This window comes from Ahaetulla prasina, chromosome 4 (genome assembly GCF_028640845.1).
Source record: "Ahaetulla prasina isolate Xishuangbanna chromosome 4, ASM2864084v1, whole genome shotgun sequence".
NCBI lineage: Eukaryota > Metazoa > Chordata > Lepidosauria > Squamata > Colubridae > Ahaetulla > Ahaetulla prasina.
Genome location: NC_080542.1, coordinates 32,267,594 through 32,287,535, shown reverse-complemented (window position 1 = coordinate 32,287,535; position 19,942 = coordinate 32,267,594). Strand labels below are relative to the sequence as shown.

The following is a 19,942-nucleotide window of genomic DNA, read 5'->3' as shown; positions in this document are numbered from 1 at the left end:
AACACCTCCTGTTTTGTAAGTTTCTGGCTCTAATCTGCTTGCTGACTCCACTGTGTCTACAACAATAGTTTATCTCTCCTTTTGATCGGAGGATACTCTTTCCACAATTCTTTAAGAAATACAATGTTCTGGCAAGCCTCATTACAGACACTTTGCACCTAAATATTAATTCTGTTAATTACTTCCAAACCAGACCACAACCAGAGAGCTATGCTGGTTAATCCATATTTACTCAGAATTATATGGATTGCTCTTCTATACCTTTATGCCCCAGATTAACTTTTTTTCATAGAAATTTCTTTTCTTCTGCACTGAGCTTGAAAAGCTAGGCAGGTTTGAACCTAGATAATATTTAGGAATTAGGAAAGGAAGGAAAAGAGTCCCTGCAGATTTTACTCCACTAGTCAGTGCTGACTACATGGGGCCATGCTCATCTCTGTTTCAAGGCCATAGAGCCAGGGCTATCCAAAGACGTTTCTGTGGCCAGTGTGACATCACGGAGAGCTGTTTTTCCCCAAGTACCTATTTATCTGCTTGCATTTGCGTGTTTTTGAACTGCTAGGTGGGCAGGAGCTAGGTGAAAATGGGCACTCACTTTGTTCCTCAATGCTTGGGTCTTGAACCTAGGCTGTAGGCTTTCCAGCTGACAAGCCCAGTTTCTTATCCCCTGATCCATCACACTGCCCAAGAGATGAGCCATTGTGCCACCACTTACAGGAGAGATCTAAAAAAAATCCCTTTGTTGCAGGTAAGACTGAAAAAGTAGGAAAAAAGCACCCCAGTAGAAAGCAGTGACAAACCACTTTCATACTATGACCAAGAAAACACTATGATGTATCAATGTCATTAATCAGCTTAGCTCAAATTCAACTTAGTTTGAGGGGATCATCATCGTGACCTTATTTTCTTCCCAGAGTGGTAGCAAAAAAAGTTTGCCCTTGGTCTTCCAACATAATTTTACTTGTACTTGGTTTGGCCATTTAACAAACTTTTCCTCATTTTGCCATTCCTCCACCCTATAGGTGAAGGGAGCATTGAGATTCCTGTGTTGCTGCTGCTCATCAGTGGGGACTCAGCCATGTTCAAGGTAAAGGAATTGAGGTGTTGTGGAAGATGACGTGTCCTTGAACAGAAATAACTTCACCATCAGACTTTAGGGAAATGGTCAATAGTTCCACTCCAAGGATAACAGGGTTATCTTACCACATTTGAGTGTGAAGGAATGTAACCTTCTTTTTCCATTGAAAGAGTGCTCCATAATATTTTTGGGAGAGAGAACAAAATTAATTTGAGGAGAAAGCAATAATAAGATTATTAAGTCCAAAGTTGCAGTTACTGGTAACTAAACCTGCTATGGGCTTAGGAAGACAAAGAAGAAACACAGAACTGAAGATGTGAATAGACCAAGATGGAAACTTTGGTCTTCCTATGCAAAAAATACGTAATATGGGAAAAATGTGTAAAATCTATGATGCAATTCATTTGTGTTCAGGGGGTGGGGGAGGAAGAGGAAGGAAAGATCTGACAATAGAATATAAACAAAGCATTCTAGAAACAAACTAAGAGATGGAGAGAAGGATCATGAAATGTGAGATAGCAATTATCCTTATGGAAGAAAGTATGAGGGGTTTTGAATTCTTAAAGATAGGTGGGATGATAACAATGAGAGGAGAGAGTTAAAGATGTGAGATCATGGGAGTTGAGAACAGCAGTGAACCTGATCAGACATGAACAAATTAAAATTTAGAGGTCAAAGAGGAAAAGAAAGACAATGAGGAATGGTAACTTTGGGATGATGAAGCTGGTTTGGGATGATGAGAGAAGATGAAACACAGGATTGAGGAAGGCTGTCTTTGTAGCTCATTACTCATACCAGTTGCTTCTGCCTTGTTCATTTCCTAAGCGTGTATCAGAGGCTGTACATGCCTCCATTCCCTGCCTCCTCCTAGCTGGATCTGGGGGAGCAGCAGACCTCTTGGCTGAATTGTTGGAAGAGACACAACCTGGGGAGTCCTTGAAAACTCTGGCAATGAAGAAAATGCAGGGAAAATTCCCAGACAATAACTTGGAGGAGTTGGCTGAGCAGGTAGGACCTAGTATGTAACACCTTTCCATCTCTCCTTTCTTTTTATATCACTCAGAACTACACTGCTATTCCTCCTATTCTACACTACATTTCAGAACTCAAAAATCCAAAAGATATTGGCCCTGGAGAAATATATCTCTCTCTCTCTCTCTCCCTCCCTTCTTCTCCCTCTCCCTCTCTCTTTCTCTCTCTCTCTCTGGTTTTTCCAAGATAAGTGTATAACTTTACATGTCTTCTTGTCAGGTGGAAAGCATTGGGAATCTGAGGGAATTGGTGACTGTCTATTCAGACCAAGAAGGTTTGGAAGAGTTTGAGACTGTCCTGCTTAAAGCTCTAGTGAAAGGTAATTAGTTCAGCATATATATCCCTAAATCAAAGATAGACAGCTTTTTCGCATAATAGCAATGGATACAAATATGCAGTCTCATATGGTATTGTGGACATTTTTAAATTAAATTGAAAAGAGAAGAAAAACTTACATCACCAAACCTCAAAAGGTTTTAGCAGACTTATGGCCGGGATCTCATTGAATGACTGAATTCATACAAGACTTGATTTTATTGATGTGTGTGTTTCTATAATGTGTTAGCTTAACATATTGTATCCAAGAGTCATAATGCCAGACTTCGTTAGTTAACTTGATTTCCCATTTTTATCAAACTTCTCTATCTTTTAAAAAAACATTACATATAGGGATAGAATCAAGATGACATGAAGTATTAATACCACTTTATAATGCCTTGGTAAGGCCACCCTTGGAGTACTGCATCCAGTTTTGGTCACCACGATGTAAAAAAGATGTTGAGACTCTAGAAAGAGTGCAGAGAAGAGCAACAAAGATGATTTAGGGGAGACTAAAACATATAAAGAACAGTTGCTGGAACTGGTATGGTGAAAAAGACTAGGGGTGACATGATAGCAGTGTTCCAATATCTCAGAGGCTGCCACAGAGAAGAGGGAGTCAGGCTATTCCCCAAAGCCACCTGAGGGCAGGACAAGAAGCAATAGATGGAAACTAATCAAGGAGAAAAGCAACTTAGAACTAAAGAGAAATTTCCTGAGAGTTAGGACAATTAATCAATGGAACAGAAATGCTCTAACACTGGAAGATTTTAAGAAGAGATTAGACAACCATTTGGCTGAAATGGTGTAGGGTTTCCTGCCTAAGCAGGGGGTTGGACTAGAAGACCTCCAAGGTCACTTCCAACTCTGTTATTATGTTCTTTTATATCCCATATTTCAGAATTCAGATCCCCAAAAGACACTTTATAGATACCATCGTAAGTTATAAATATAAACGAAATATAGTAAATAATCTTATACATTTTTAAAAAGAAAAGCAAGTTATAAATCAGGGAGGCACTCTAGGAAGACAGCAATATTAGTTTAAGATGACACAAAATCAGAAGGAGCATCTTTTCTAACCAACGTATTTTTATTAAAAGACCTAAGCTTTTGTGGGCAGCTCATTAAAGCCTATGTGTTTTAATAAGATTTTTTAATCAGTTGTTATTCCTTCTAATTTTAAATCAGGGGAAATGATTGTGAGCTTCGTTCTGTGTACAGGTTGTCCTCGACTTGTTTGTTTAGTGACCGTTCAAAGTTACAGAGGCACTGAAAAAAGTGACTCATGACTGTTTTTCATGGTTACAACCTTTGTAGCATCCCCATGATCAAGTGATCAAAATTCAGATGATTGGCAACTGGTTCATATTTATGACGGTCTCAAGGTCATCTTTTGCGACCCTCTGTCAAATAAAGTCAATGGGGAAGCCAGTTTCACTTAGTAACAGACTACTGACTTATCAACTGGAGTGATTCACTTAACAACTGGGACAAGAAAGGTCATAAAATGGGGCAAAACTCACTTAATAAATGTCTCACCTAACAACTTTTGGCTCAATTGAGGTCATATATCATAACATAACATAACATAACAACAGAGTCGGAAGGGACCTTGAAGGCCTTCTAGTCCAACCCCCTGCCCAGGCAGGAAACCCTACACCATCTCAGTCAGATGGTTATCCAACATTTTCTTAAAAATTTCCAGTGTTGGAGCATTCACAATTTCTGCAGGCAAGTCGTTCCACTTATTAATTGTTCTAACTGTCAGGAAATTTCTCCTTAGTTCTAAGTTGCTTCTTTCTTTGATCAGTTTCCACCCATTGCTTCTTGTTCTACCCTCAGGTGCTTTGGAGAACAGCCCGACTCCCTCTTCTTTGTGGCAACCCCTGAGATATTGGAACACAGCTATCATGTCTCCCCTAGTCCTTCTTTTTATTAAACTAGACATACCCAGTTCCTGCAACCGTTCTTCATATGTTTTAGCCTCCAGTCCCCTAATCATCTTTGTTGCTCTTCTCTGCACTCTTTCTAGAGTCTCAACATCTTTTTTACATCGTGGCGACCAAAACTGGATGCAATATTCCAAGTGTGGCCTTACCAAGGCATTATAAAGTGGTACTAACACTTCACGTGATCTTGATTCTATCCCTCTGTTTATGCAGCCCAGAACTGTGTTGGCTTTTTTAGCAGCTGCTGCACACTGCTGGCTCATATCTAAATGGTTATCCACTGATATCGAGGACTATATGTACTGTAGTTTCTAAGCTGACCATATGCAGAAAGCATTCAGTTTCTTGATTTTAAAGCAGGGGTGAAATGCTCCCGGTTTGGACCAGATCAGCCAATCCAGTAGCAATGATGGTGGGTGGTTTGGACAACCAGCAGCAAAAATCCCTGCCCCCCCCGCCCATGCCCAGCTGAGCCACGCGATCATCAGAACCATTTTTTTTACTTTTAAAAGCATTTTTTTACAACCTATTCAGCTGAAGAGGTTGTAGAAAAAATGCTTTTAAAAGTAAAAAAAAAAAAAGATCATGTGCCACAGCTGATCATCCCCTGGTGTGCTGTTCTACTTACTGCATGCCTCCTTTTGCCATGCACTGTGTGCGCACCTCGCATTTGGCACATGGTGCACACTGCACATGCGCAGCTAGCAAACCAGTTGTAAACCAGTTCAGATTTCACCGCTGTTTTAAAGAAATACACCATGCCCTCCTCCACATATTATTTGGCATATGGGTGGATCAGGTAAATTGGGAGCTTCAGTAAAAAAAATTGATTACCCCTCCTCTTAAATAAACAAACTCGGTTCCAATCAGTTATGCTTTTTTAGGATTAGGAGAAACAGTAATTATGTCTTCTTATTTTAATATAATGGAAGTTTATGTTGTATGGAATATTTAGATATGAGTTTTTTTAGCAGAGCCTGGTCCCCAAAAGGCGTCTGCTGGATTCACTAAGTTCCCAGAATTGCTGTCCCTAACTACATAAGAAATATCACAAACATTCTAAGATGATTGAACTCCATAAGAAATCTCCCTGACAACTCCATTTTATTTAACATGTATTGCTACTTTGGCAATAACATGTATTTGTTATTTGTTAAGAGCCATGGTGGTGCAGTGGTTAGAATGCAGTACTCCAGGTTACTTCTGCTGACTGCCACTGACTGCAATTTGGCAGTTCGAATCTCACCAGGCTCTAGGTTGACTGAGCCTTCCCTCTCCCTAGGTGGGTAAAATGAGGACCCAGATTGTTGGGGGCAATATGCTGATTCTGTAAACCACTTAGAGAGGGCTGTAAAGCACTGTGAAGCAATATATAAATATAAATGCTATTGCTATTTGCAAATCAGTGGCACAGCCATGAACACACATGGCTCCTAAATATACAAACATCTTTATGGCTGTCTTAGAAAACAATTTTCTCAACTTTCATTCATGAAGCCCCTCCTTCATTTGAGATTAATTGATGAAATAGCATCATGTGAACCCCATGAAAATCAATCTGGCGTAACATCCTATTATGATTTCAACAGCTTGGTTAGACATTCCAAAATGACTAGACAGTGACTATGTTATGACACACCTTTGACAGTGGGAGATTTGAAGAATGTACTAGCAATAAAAGAAAGGAAATCTTGGAAGTGATCTCATGCATAGATTACATCAGATGCAGGCACCCGTTCCTATCTCTTTCTCACTGAAGATATAGATAATCCTCAATTTATGATCCTGAGGAAGGATCATAAGCTCCTCATTGTGGTCATAATTGACCAACCTGATTTTACAACTTTTTTTGTGACAACTGGTAAGCGAATGCAGTGGTTGCTAAGCAAACCAGTTGTTCAGTAAGGACCGGTTCCATCAAAAACAAGTAACTGCCAGTTTTTGACAAAAACATAACATGCTGTCATGTGACTGCGGGATACTGCAAACAACCATTAATGCAAGTCAGTTGTCAAATATCCCAAATGTGGTCATGTGACTGTGGGTGAGTGGCTGTTGGAATTTCAGAACTGGGTCGTAATTATCCCCGGAAAATTCCATCACTAAGCATTGTAAGGTTGAAAGTTGAAAGGGCCGGTTTAGCTCAGGCTGGTAAGGCCTGTTATTAAGAACACAAAGCCTGCAATTACTGCAGGTTCGAGCCCGGCCCAAGGTTGACTCAGCCTTCCATCCTTTATAAGGTAGGTAAAATGAGGACCCAGATTGTTGGGGGGGCAATAAGTTGACTTTGTAAAAATATACAAATAGAATGAGACTATTGCCTTATACACTGTAAGCCGCCCTGAGTCTTCGGAGAAGGGCGGGGTATAAATGTAAACAAAAAAAAAAAAAAAAGTTGAGAACTACCTATAAACATTGCAAAATAGACTTCAAAGTGCAGTAACGTTTTATCGATCATGAGCCAGGCAGAAAAATAACTGACATTTAAATTATAACAAAATTATGAATGATGATGGCTATACTTTTTTCTCTCCTCCTGGCAGGATGCAAGCGGTCAAGCAAGGCCACCTGTTATCTGGATGAGCTACGTTTGGCAGTAGCCTGGAATCGGGTGGACATTGCCAGCACAGAATTGTTCCGTGGGGACATTCTCTGGGAGGTTGGTTGGCAGACTTGTTTTAGCTTTTAATCCTTTACTAAAACATACCAAAAAAAAAGTGTGTGAGGAACACAGAATAGAGAAAAATAGCCTTGAATTAAGTTGTTTTGGATATATAAAGAGCCTTTCCTATGTTTGCCTTTAGTATACGCTGGCTTTCATTATCTCAAAGTAGCATATGGGTTGAACAGATGCCTATGGGGATCATTTGATTGTGGAAGGTTGGCTGGAAGTGTGCATAGCTCATGCCAATGTATACCAGACCTACTCAGAAATATTTTTACTGAGCATAAAGAATTGGTCCTGTACTTTCAGAAAATCAAGATAAGCTGGTAGCACTTTCTTAGATTCCCAATTTTTTAAAAAAGGCAAACGCTTTCATCAGCTGGTAGCATGTAGCTCACAAAAAGTATGTGCCTTTTAATAAAACCTATTAATTTTAATAATTTTTATTTTATAAATTTATTTTAATAAAACCTATGAGTCTGGAAAAGTAGGCTCCTCCTGGTTTTGGACTATTATAGTACAGACTAACATGGCTCTGCTCCCACAATGGCCATTTTTGCAAGATTTTTTTTTTTAAAGTATAGTGATGCCATTCAATTATTTTAGATTTTAGACCTAATGTTTTCTTCCTTCAATAAATCCTGTGATTTGGTAAGCCACTGCTGCTGCATTTGGAAGTCTCTGCCCAATTTTATGTAGGAATCTTTGGATTCCTTCTCAAACTTATGCTGGGGTGATGAGGCTATATTAAGTAACGAGGAAGAAGGAGATGAGTTGAAGACTAGCCACAAATTATTTGGGAAGAAGCAGAATATGGAGGGAATATCAATACAAGGTGAATCCTTTATTTGAGAGGCAGAATATGTCCATTGTTAAGCCCAAAACCTTTTCCAGGATGGTTAAAGTGTATTCATTGCTCTGTCAAAAGTCTTACTGACTTCGAGAATGACAAAAGGATCATCAGGGCTGCATCAACAAATGTTGCTGGCTAAGGTGAAGGATGGAATGGTACCCAGAAACAGAACTGGCTGAACTTATCTCAGTCCTGGCAATGGAATAATGTCCTCCAGCACAGCTGAAGGAACAGCCTATTAAGTGCTGTGTGAAAAGACTGCTCTCCGATAGAAGAGAACAATCATGGATTCATGGAAGAATAACGTGTTCTATTTGTAATCCTGCAAGTTGTTATCACACTTTAGCTAATGGAGTACCCACTTTGATCTCTAAGTAGTGGCAAACATCTACTCTCTTGAGACATAAATATTTTATTCTTATTCTTCCTCTATCATTTCTTGCAGCCCAGCCTGCTGGAGAACCCAATGCGTGATGCACTGCTAGGTAATCGAACTGACTTAGTGTGCCTCTTTGTGGAGAATGGCTTGGATGTAGGACAGTTCCTGACATGGGGAAAGCTGGAACAGTTGTATGCTGGGTCCCCCAAGGCCTCACTGCTGTACCATCTTTTGGAGGGATACCAAAAGACAGGCTCTGAGCCATCCACCCCTCCTGAAGACTTGCTACTGGAACGGTCTTTGCCCGATTGCCATTTATCTCATGTGACTCTTATTCTGCATGAGCTACTAGGGGATGTCTGTGCTCCTTTTTATGCAGGACTATACCCTACTGGCCACAGAGGGATACCGGTAAGTGGCAATATTCTGTGTACATTTGATTAGGTAAGTAGGAAGTACATGAAGACAAGTAGGATTCTTTGAGAATTGGGAAGCATGAATGCCAAGGCACTCTAGTTGTTAAGATATTGGACTGAAAACAGAAAGACAGAGTTCAACCACACAATTCATTAGTTGTCTCTCTCAATCCAGTTTATCTCACAGGTTTGTTGTTGTGAGGATAATATGTGCTGAGTTTATACCCCGCTAATTTCTCAGCTTGACTCTCTGAGGGAAAATAGGAGTTAAATTAAATAAATATGGTTCTTTTATAGTTGCTGCTCTAAGCCTATTTTTCTTTAGAAGAGGGCAGCATTTTAGATAAAATAATTTCAAAAAATGGGTAAGGAACCTTTGTTGTTCAGCAAGAGTCAAATTTCAAGAAATCTTTCCAGTTTCTATTTCCTCCCTACAGCATTCTTCCTATCAGTAAAAGAATGAAAATGCTCCTAAAAGGGCTGCATTGGAGAGGCATTTAACACTTGAACTTAAATGACATGCATTGTTTCAAAAATCACTTATGATGCTACATTATTATTCGAAGTATTAACTAAAATAATTATTGATTTTAAACATTGAAAAATTGATCTATTCTATAATCTTATCTTTAGTAATATAGAAGTTCAAGGCTTGCTATGGCTGAAACAAATTCTTAATATTAGATTTTGTGAGTTTTAAAAGTAGTTTCCAGTTTCATTGTGAGGGAATGTTTTTAAAAGAATCAGACAATGTTTTAAAAACAGCTTTAGTGCCTGAGAGGTTTGGAACAAAAAAAATATCTCTGTGGATTTCTGATGTTGCTAAGGGTAAAGTTTGGATTAAGTTTTTGTTTCAATTTTGATAATGAATTTTGATTAATGTATGAAACCAACCCAAGACAAGAATGTGTGTCTGTGAATGTTTTCTTTCTCATGTTGATCAAGATATCTTCTCTGCCTAGAAAAAAGGATTATTACCGAACGGAGATTCCACATACCAAAATGAGCGGTCACCAAACCCTTGGACTGATCTATTTATCTGGGCAGTGTTGCTGAATCGAAAAGAGATGGCAATTTACTTCTGGGAAATGGTCTGTATTTTGATATGAATCTAGCAATAATATTTGGCAATGTCTCTTACAGAATATCGTAGAAACATTATGTCGCAAATGCATAGAAAGGATGATATAACTGTTATGAATTCCTCTGCCACCACAGAACCTGACTGAAACTTGATGGCTTGCTGAGCTATCAAGAATCTGATTACTTGTCTAAATAATCACACCAGTGCTTTCCCTCCAATATAAATTCAAAGAAGTTAAGCAAATAATTGGTGGGTTTTCTTTAATAGAATGTAGGGTGAGATTAGGAATGTAGGCAGATACTGTGAAAATCATGCTTGGTCAACTGTCAAACTGCCTGATTAGCAGACACTATGGGCCCTCCATGCCTGTGACCTGTCAATCAGCCCATTTCTGAACATGAGTTTAGTACTAATATGAGCGCTAAACTCATATTTAAATATAAGGCTGTCTGGCAGGTTGCATATATGGAGAAAGAGCAAGAGATGAAGCAACAGGAAGCTCTTACCATCTTTTCCTGATCATAAAGTTGTTTTCCTGATCATAGGTGTGTTCTGCACTTGTGACTTGTGAGCTTGGTAAGAGTAAAGCAAAAGGGCCAATCAATAACAAACATGTTCTAAACGTTTTTCCTTAATTAGTATTGTAAAGAAATGGCAATGCATTGCAACAGCAAATGATAACACCAAAAGCAGCCATAGAGTAGGTAAAATAACAGGACTATCTTTTCCTAAAGTAATAAAAATAGTGAATACTATGACTGTGTGAAATCCTTTGTCAGCAGAAGCAAAAGAAAATCTGTTTACATACTTACTGGTTTGCTGGTCTGTACTGTAATAAAAAATCATTGAACACATTTACAGCATGTAGCTAGAAGAACCCAGCTCCTATTTCAATTTAAGTTGACTTTCTTGTGCAGTACAGGACTACTGGGCACAGGTCTAGTGTTCTTTCAAAAAGCACAAAACTCATATCCCAAAAGTGCTTTTCCAAAAGGCAACTGGACGTTTTCAGTTCTGAAGCTCCTTAAAGGAAAAGTGAAACATTTTCAAGGAAAATCAAGAAAGTCCAGTCCAGAAAAACATCTTTGGGACAACCATGACCTGGATGATTGAGAATCTCCATAGACACTAAACCCATGTATATAAAGAGCCTATACATTTATATATGCATATATAAAGACTTTACAAGCATTTTGAAAGGCATCAGGCAAGCATTAGGGACAGAATCTACCATGAAAGCTAGGTTTCTCCAGTAGCTTAAAAAAAAATCACTCTGGAGAATAGCACCCAATGGCTAGAGGAGGAGGTCACTCTAGGAGTCAATAGGAAGAGAGGATAAACTAACCTTTGGCCACATTATCAACTAAATTGTTGATGAAGCATCCTAGATAACATCCATGGCAAATGCCATATCACAGGAGAAGAGGAAAAGTGCTACAATAAAAGTGGAATAACTTTAAGACAACCTTAAGCTGCTTCTGTTGTGGGCTAGGGATGAGACAAAATCAGTGTCATTGGGGCATCCATTTTTAAATGTCCCAAATTAGTTACTGAGGCATGTGGATGCTGTGACTAGAAGGAAATAGGAATGGCAGTCATTCATCTCACGCTATATTTGCTTTTTGCATTGAGTAACAGCAAGGAAACAAGCCCCCCACCCACAATTGTCATTCTGCCGGTGGAATAACAATGGATGGGGATGAAATGACTGGCAATGGATGGTAATGGGTAGTGATGAGACACCTTGGCAGCAGAAGGGGGAGTTGAATCCAGAAGCCACAAAACAAGTAGATATTTCCAACAGTAGGAAACTCCCTGCCCTACAGCTTCCAGAAGAATTGCTACAAAATTTCTTCCCTTCTCAAGACTCATCCAAGGCTTTAGCATTGTGGAGACATAGAAACACATTGCCAGATCCAAATTATCATGGCACTGATGTGCAGATGAGTGAAACCAATTCAGGAAAGCATTCCTAATTATCTCCCTCCCTCCGTCTCTTTCTATCTCTCTCTCTTTTTAAAAAGAGTTTCTGTAGCTCCATCATCAAATAGTAGTCACGGGGTGGGGGAGTAAGTCAAATCTAGGAATGGTACAGAGGAAAAGAGAAAAAGCCTATTTGCTAATGAATTAATTCGACTGCTCTTACCTTTAAAAATGTGTCTGCTTTAACTATGACTTTCTGTGGGTCTCATCTAGTTGCCATCTTGGGAGCAGAGTAGATGGGATAGGGGAGAAAGCAGAAGAATATGCTTAGAATGAAAGTCAAGGGATTATTATCTGTGCCAATATTGTCTATGCTTCTTAACAAAAACGTTGCACAGAAGGATGTATGAGGTTTTGCAGTAGTGATAATTTTCCAAACTGAAATTGCTGCTCAGTAAGCAAGTGCAAATAAAATAAAAACTCCTTGTAATTGTCAAAGGAATAGAAAATGCTAAAAGAACAATGTGGTTTGGTGACTAATAACATTGCAGTGGCAGAGTTCTGTTGCTGGTGTATTTGCCTCATTATGTTTACCCAGTTTCCTGTCTGCAATTATAGGCAAACTCAAATAACCATTTTTTTTCTCAGCATTTATTGCAGTTTATTTTACAGAAATAAAAGTTTCTAAAGGGAGAAAAGACTGGGGGCAAGTCCCTCCAACTGTTTCTTTGCTACTTTGACCATTCTTTAGCCACAATTAGATAAAACCTAATATTACTCAATTTCTGAAATCTTGGTCAGCTTCACAATGTTGATTATATTTTTTGCTTGTTTTTCTTTGTTTCTACAAGTTAGTTACTGTGCATTTCTTCTAAAAATATTTTACATGTACCACAGCTTTGAAACAGTGTTTCACAGTGCAGGGATGTCACAATTACTCAAAAGACTTTCTGTAAACATAGTTAGAAAAATAAATATATGGCAAGAGGATATGTTGGAACATGTTGGAACGTTTGCCATTTGTTTTGTGTCAAAGAAAATATCACACTGAAGTGTTGCAGTGCAACCCATGCAAATCTTCTCCAGGAATTTTCTTTTTCTTTTAACCCCAGGCACCTGATGCAGTGGCTGGGGCATTGGCAGCAGCAAAAATACTGCGGGAACTTTCACATCAAGAGACAGAGACAGAGGAAGTGGCAGCCATGAAGGATTTAGCTATGCACTTTGAAAACTTGGCCATAGGTAAGAGTTGGGGAAAGGGGTAGTGGGAGAAATGACTGCTTAAGGGAAAGGGGCTGATTTTTGACATAACTGAAGCTTAGTAACTTTAGGGAGTTTGGACTTCAACTTCAAAAATTCAGCTGAATTCCACATACCTTAAAATTTCTGAGGTTGACAAACGCTGGTCTTGACCAACCAATTTAGATATACTGACTTATTGTCCCCATCATGACAACAGGCATAGATACTATGAGAATTGACTTCCAAGCCATCCAAAGGGCATAATAGGATGGAATTTATGTTAATGGAAGAGATTATTGGCAACATGCACTTCTTCATACAGGGAAATATAGGAAGAGGAAAGAGTTAAAACAGAGAAGGAAAAAAAGTAGGTTGTAATGCTCATGAAATGAAAGACTATGGAGAAACCCAGCTCCCAGGTTTTCCTGAAAATTAAAAATTATACAGTTTGGCATTTAGTTGAAACAGATTTTAAATCCCTTATTACTCAAATATAGCATTGACAGTCTCTACTAATTTGTAAAATTGATGTAAATGGACAAATTTTAGAATTGGTGAGAACAGAGAAAAGTATTTTTCACACTTAGTCCACCAGTAGAAGGCCTATTTTCTGACAGGTACAATGATGTCCAAGCAGCTCCATCTCCAATCCAGGCCCCTTATCATGTTTACTGTTAAAAAAAAACCTTTTTTGTATATAGGCACCCTAACAAATGCATGTTGTCCATAGGAGCAATTTCTTACCATAACCTCCCACATCCTGACGAAAAGAGGGAAAGTATAGCATTTTTACAACTGATTCATTTCCTTACTTTCACAACTTGAAAGAACTTGTATGTGAAGGTTTGATGTCATGTTTGCAGTTACTTGGGAAAACTTTAATGAAAAGTTACTTGTAGAAGTTTTTGAATGAAGCTTTGTTGTCAAATTGTCTACTTGACAATAGTTTTTGAGTTTAAGATAATTCCTATATTATCATGGAGCTGCCATATCCAGGGGGCTACAATATTTATTTTTATAATTAATTTTTCATAGCCTTCATTTTTAAGGTTCTTAGATGGTTGTGAGCAAATGTAGACAAATATATAGGAATGCGTGTATTGGAGTATTGTGTAACAATGATTTTATATCATTTTTGTGGAATTGAAGACTCAAACAATTCTTGATTTTTATTTATTTATTTATTTATTTATCAAACTTCTATACCGCCCTTCTCCCGAAGGACTCAGGGCGGTGTACAGCCTCCATTTAAAACAATTAATATACATATTAAAATAACAATTAAAAAACTTATTCAATAAAAGGCCAAATTAAAACCGTCGATTGACCATAAAAATACCCAATAAAATTACCATTAAAAGTTTAAAATTTAAATTTAAAATTTAAAAATCAGGCCAGTCCCGCTTGAAGCATGCAGAACATTTTAGTAAGTACAAAGGACTTACTAAATCTGACCTATTTAGGAGCAAGGGGAAAACCTCTGATTTTGATCTTCCCTATGAGTTCTAAACTAGCAAAAGGATAGATTTTACCAATATAAGTATCAGTATAAATATGGGGAAAAGTAGCTCAGAATTATTACCAATTAATGTGGACATGAATTGCAAAGTCTTAGCAAACTGATGGTTTAGTTGTTTGGAAGTCTTTGAGTGTTGTATTAATATTAATCTTGCTATATATTAACGATTCCTTAAATTAAGGAGAGTTGTGAATTGTGCCAATGTTTTTAATTCCTTGACTTTTTATATTCAAATATCTCTCTCCTCCTTCTTAACTCCACAATTCTAGGAGTATTCAGTGAATGCTACCGTAATAGTGAGCCACGGGCCTATAAACTACTGGTTCGCTGTTCCTACCTCTGGGGTGGAGCCACTATCCTCCATCTGGCTCACCAAGCTGATGCCCGTCTCTTTTTTGCACAGGATGGTGTGCAGGTATGGCCATACAGAGATCCACTGAGCTAGGTTCCAAATATGCTTGATGTTTAAGGATGAACATTGTCACTGGATTCCATCTTGTATTTGATCTGGATATCCATTATGTCCCCTTGGACCTCTTAAAAAGGGTGTTCAGAAAGGAATTATGGCCCCCAGAAGTTGGTGAATAATTAATGGTGCAAAAGGCTTCCAGAGAACCATAGGTTCCTATCCCAAATAACTCAACCGTATGATTGTGTTCATTAGAAATTATCTGCTTGGGATCAAGCTTTCATGGAATAACATATAAGCCTAGGGAAGTAATCACTTTAGAAAACCAGCCAAAATATTATACAACTGAAAACTTCAGGCTAGCCATTAAAGGAAAATAGGAGCTATAGTATTCCTTACATAACAGCCACAGTTGGGACTAGCAATTTCATTGCTAAATGACAAGGTTATTAATGAGATAGCACAGGATTATAACAGACTTACAACTTTGTCATTTTGAGTCACCATGGGTCGTTTAAGTGAGACATCAAATGACTGGCAATTTTACTGTCCTCTGTTAACTCTGCTTGTTGAAAATCAGCTGTGAAGTACGCAAATGACAATAAGGTAACCATCGCAACCTTCCGCCGCGAGCTTAAAACATATCTATTTAACTGCGCAGGACTGAGTTAGATTTTAGCTTGTGGGTTTTATCTTGGGTTTTAATTTTTATATTTTTAATTAGGGCTTTTGAATAAGTTTTTTAATTGTTTTTAGAATTGTATTTATTGTATTTTTTGTTTTTTAAATGCCTGTAAACCGCCCTGAGTCCTTTGGGAGATAGGGCGGTATATAAATATAAACAATAAATAAATAAATAAATGGGACATTGCAATGGTCATAAACACGTGCTGACTGCAAAGTGCCCAAATCCTCATCATGTCACTGCAGGGACAAAGAGATGGTTGTAAAGGCAAAAGCTGGTCACAAAATTACTTTTTCAGCACCCTTGCAACAAAAAAGGTCACAAACAGGACAGTCATTAAGAGAGAATTACCTATATGTATTCGAGGCTTCAATTGTCCAGATGAAGGCAGCAAAGAGAGTAAGATCAATGCCTGAGAAATAGATTTCAACAAAAGTAGACTAGAATACAGATGGATGTTTGAAGCCTGGCAGGATTGCTCTCCTCAAATATTTGAAGGAATATTGTGTGCAGGATGATGGCCATTCAGACAAGATATGAAGAAAACTGAAATCCAGCAATTTCACAATATGGAAAGAAGATAACAGTTGAACATTAAAATAATCCGGTGGCATGTGGAACAAGCTACCTCAGGCAATGGAGGGGTTTTTTTTCATCAGAGGTTTTAAAATCAAAATTGGATGGATAATTATTATGTATGCTATAATATTTGATTATGCTGTAGCAATAAACTAAATCACTGTTGAGGTTTTTCCAGTTCTACAATACTCTGAATCCTGGATTCATTCTACCTGCTGTTTAAGGAACAGCCTTAGGCTGAACCTATTTCCCATTGATGACTATGAGTTGGGTGTCCTTAGGTTCTGGAGGATTAGATTTATAAACTGCAGGGCACAAGTATTGTTAATCACTACATGTAATGCTAATAATGTTGGGGTGAGGATAATGGAATGTAAGCAAATAAAATCAGTATAACCAGAGGTCATATAAGATAGGAATGGCATAAAATAGAATAACATAGCAATAAAGCAATAAACAGTAAAATTATAAAACCATACTATAGAGATCAATAGAGGGAACTTGGCCTTAGCTTAAAAATGGGAGGAAATTTTGGAAATTGCGGCTAATGGTATTTCCACACATAACACCAAATTCATGTAGATATCTCAGTCCAAAATTGGACCAATATTTTTCCTCCATTTATAGCTGCCCACATACTGAGCTAGCAACAGTATCTACCAGATTAAGCATATTTCCAGATGGCTAGGTGTCTCAAAATCTGAGTCTCAGCAACTGATTCAAATTCCTGGTGGATCCCCACCCTGACTAGACTCTTCTCAGAAATAGATAAAACATGTGTTGAATCTCTCAACTGGAAACAAAGCATAACATACCCAATCTTTTAAAAGGGCAGCTAATAGGAACCTGCTAATTACCATCCAATTAATCCGCTAGACATTAAGCTCTGTGTTAGATGTTTTCTAAACCAGAAGATTGGGAAGGAGAAATAAAACTTTTTCTTCAGATCAGGCAGGATTTCCAAAAGGACATTGCATGGTAGACCACTGCACTATTTTGAAGGCCCTTATTCAAAGATATAACAATAGGCACACAAAGCACCTCTTTGTCAGTGTTATTGATCATATCCCTGCCTTTCGCTCAATTAACAAGCCTTGACTATGGGAGAAACCAACTAGTACAAATATTAATAATTATAAATATTAATAATAATTCTTAAGCGAATTATTGAATTACATACAGTACTGACATTATGGCTCGTCTCTGTATTTTTCAGTGCTGCCTTTCTCTTGTGTTTTTCTAATAGTCCCTGCTTACCCAAAACTGGTGGGGAGAGATGGACCGAAGTACCTCTGTCTGGAAGCTACTTCTCACATTTTTTTGCCCCCCTCTCATCTTTACTAAACTCATTACATTCAGGTGGGTGTACTGGGCATGGTTTGGTTTACATTTAATAGTGTGGCAAAGAGGGAGGAGCTGTGCATTGCTGGCAGCCTACATGCTACAGGAGCTGTGCATTGCTGGCAGTTACTGTAATTATTTAGTAACTGCAATTCCTGAATATCAAAAGTACTGAGTGTTTCTTTATATAACAAGAGCATGAATAAGTATATTTTCCTTAGCTCCAGGGCAACCATTCTCTTTTGAGCAGACCTTTCAAAACCTGCAATTGACCTGCCAGAGGAGGTCAATTAATCCATCTGCCAGAACAAGTGGAGAAATACATTCAAATCTTAAATCCTTGCCCCTGGAATTTCTAGCAGTAAATTTAATTTCTAGCATTAAATTTTATGGCTAAATTTTAGCATCTGCATTTAAAATGTGGTCAGGTGGTCATTCTGATCTGTAATGTGATCTTTAATAGGAGTATGGATGATGATCTGCGGCTGGATTCCTTGGAACAGTTTGAACTGGACAGCCTTGATACAGATGTGAAAAGTACCATCGGAGACATGTTGTCTGAGTAGGGGGAATGGTCATGATCTTGGGAATATGGGCCTGTGGGAGGATGGACGTTTGGGCTATCATAGATGAAGGCTCTTGATGCAGTGGAGCTGATGGGGGGCCTGATCTCTTCAGGATAGTCTAGGGTTTTTTATCCTGTGAATATCCAGCTTTTGTCAAAAACTAATGTAAAATCTTGTAGTGGAAACTGTGGTCCTTGAAATGTAGGTGAACTACAATTTCTAGCATTCCCCACTGCCTAGGAATTGGTGGAAGCTTAAAGCTTTTTTAAAAAGCGCACTTCTTATTTATTTAAATTGCCCCTTTTCAGAAGAGACATTTTGAAGTTGCTCACAAACATTTATTCATATGCCAATATATTTTATTTAATGAATTAATTACTGAAGGCAATAGAATCAATTTATTGGTGGAACTCAAACATTTCTCTCTTCTTTTCCTTTTCATATCTTGACTCAGAAGTCTGACAGATCCCTCCCCTCTTTCTGTTCGACAAATCTGGTTACGACGGTGGCATCAATTCTGGGTGGCACCTGTGACAGCATTCCTGGGCAATGTGGTGATGTACTTGCTCTTCCTCTTCCTCTTCTCCTACGTCTTGCTGCTGGATTTTGACCCTCCACCTCCCAAAGGTCCATCTGGCACTGAGATAGTTCTATACATGTGGGTCTTCACACTAGTCTGTGAAGAGGTACGTCAAGGATGCTTTGTGGGTTCCCGTCCTTTGTTGCAGAGAGTACGACGGTACATCCTGGACACATGGAACCAGTTTGATATCACGGCCCTGCTACTCTTCATGGTAGGGCTAGTGTGCAGGTAAGTGCTCTTCTGTATTGTAGAGACTTCTATTCATTTACTCTGAAGTTTTTGAATGAGCTGGTGAGGTCAGTGATTAATATCACTGGAGATAAAAAGGAATGGTTGTACAGTTTAGAATTGGTTTCTTTTTTTCTTTATACCACTGTCTACATCACAGGCTGTTTCCTTCATCATATGAATCAGGACGCACCATTCTGTGCCTGGATTTCATGATCTTCACCCTTCGTCTCATCCATATCTTTGCAGTCAACAAACAGTTGGGGCCCAAGATGATTATCGTTGGCAAGATGGTGAGAAGGTGCATTTTTGATGCACATGGAATAATACACAGAATGAGGATTGTTGAATACACTGTCCAATAAAATTTAAGCCAAGGGCAAATGAAATAGAGATGGAAAGGCTATTGGATTTAACATAGGAGAGTAAATTGTCTTTCAATATGGCCCACCCCACATGTGCTGGCAGAAGGGGCATGCTGTGGACCGTGTTGGCCAAGGAATTCTCGGTGGTTGGGTCCAGAAGATCCTATCCTGTCATAATTCCTGCCCTCTGGAACATCATGTTTTTCCCCACCATCCAATAGGATTCTGCCTTCACCATCCTGGTCTTCCAAAAAGGATGGAAAACCTGGCTCTGAGTGGCATGTCACAAAGGAGGCGATTAACAGACAGATAAGACCCCCACCTCCTTTCTTCATGCATCTTGCTCTCTTCCATGCCATCTTTGTTAATGTTTAAGTCAATTTTAATATTAATGTTTATTTATTTTCATGTTTTAATGCATGCATGTCCAAACTTTTGGCTTGCCTGAGCTGTATTGAGTGAAGAGACTTGGGCTGCGTACAAAATATATAATGTTTATTTTTTATTGTTCTATTATTTTATTTTTGCATTGTTTAAATTTCCTTTTTACTTCTTGGTTTTTTATGGTTGCGATCTGCCTAGAACAGCCCATGGTAAGAAAAGCAGCAAATAAATTTAACAACAACAACAACGTAAATATGACTAAAATCACATAATAATGTTAAAAGTTTACGATCTTGTGCAAGTTGGACATACTTGTTTTAACGTTTTATCTTGTTGCTTTT

The 19,942-nt window shown here is 38.4% G+C and overlaps 1 protein-coding gene across 2 annotated transcripts in view; it reads left to right on the top strand.

The window, feature by feature from the left end:
• TRPM4 (transient receptor potential cation channel subfamily M member 4) overlaps positions 1–19,942 on the top strand; it is a 44,741-nt gene that overhangs the window by 12,678 nt on the left and 12,121 nt on the right. For both annotated transcript variants that reach the window (XR_009154987.1, XM_058181806.1), the window contains exons 7-18: positions 1,023–1,087; positions 1,904–2,086; positions 2,330–2,429; positions 6,924–7,039; positions 8,344–8,688; positions 9,656–9,784; positions 12,813–12,942; positions 14,731–14,876; positions 17,381–17,493; positions 17,939–18,037; positions 18,496–18,852; positions 19,013–19,145. Coding sequence is in view for 1 of the 2 variants with exons in the window: in XM_058181806.1 (XP_058037789.1) it covers positions 1,023–1,087; positions 1,904–2,086; positions 2,330–2,429; positions 6,924–7,039; positions 8,344–8,688; positions 9,656–9,784; positions 12,813–12,942; positions 14,731–14,876; positions 17,381–17,493; positions 17,939–18,037; positions 18,496–18,852; positions 19,013–19,145 (1,916 nt within the window). In the remaining variant the exon portion in view is untranslated. The remainder of the gene's footprint in view (positions 1–1,022; positions 1,088–1,903; positions 2,087–2,329; positions 2,430–6,923; positions 7,040–8,343; positions 8,689–9,655; positions 9,785–12,812; positions 12,943–14,730; positions 14,877–17,380; positions 17,494–17,938; positions 18,038–18,495; positions 18,853–19,012; positions 19,146–19,942) is intronic.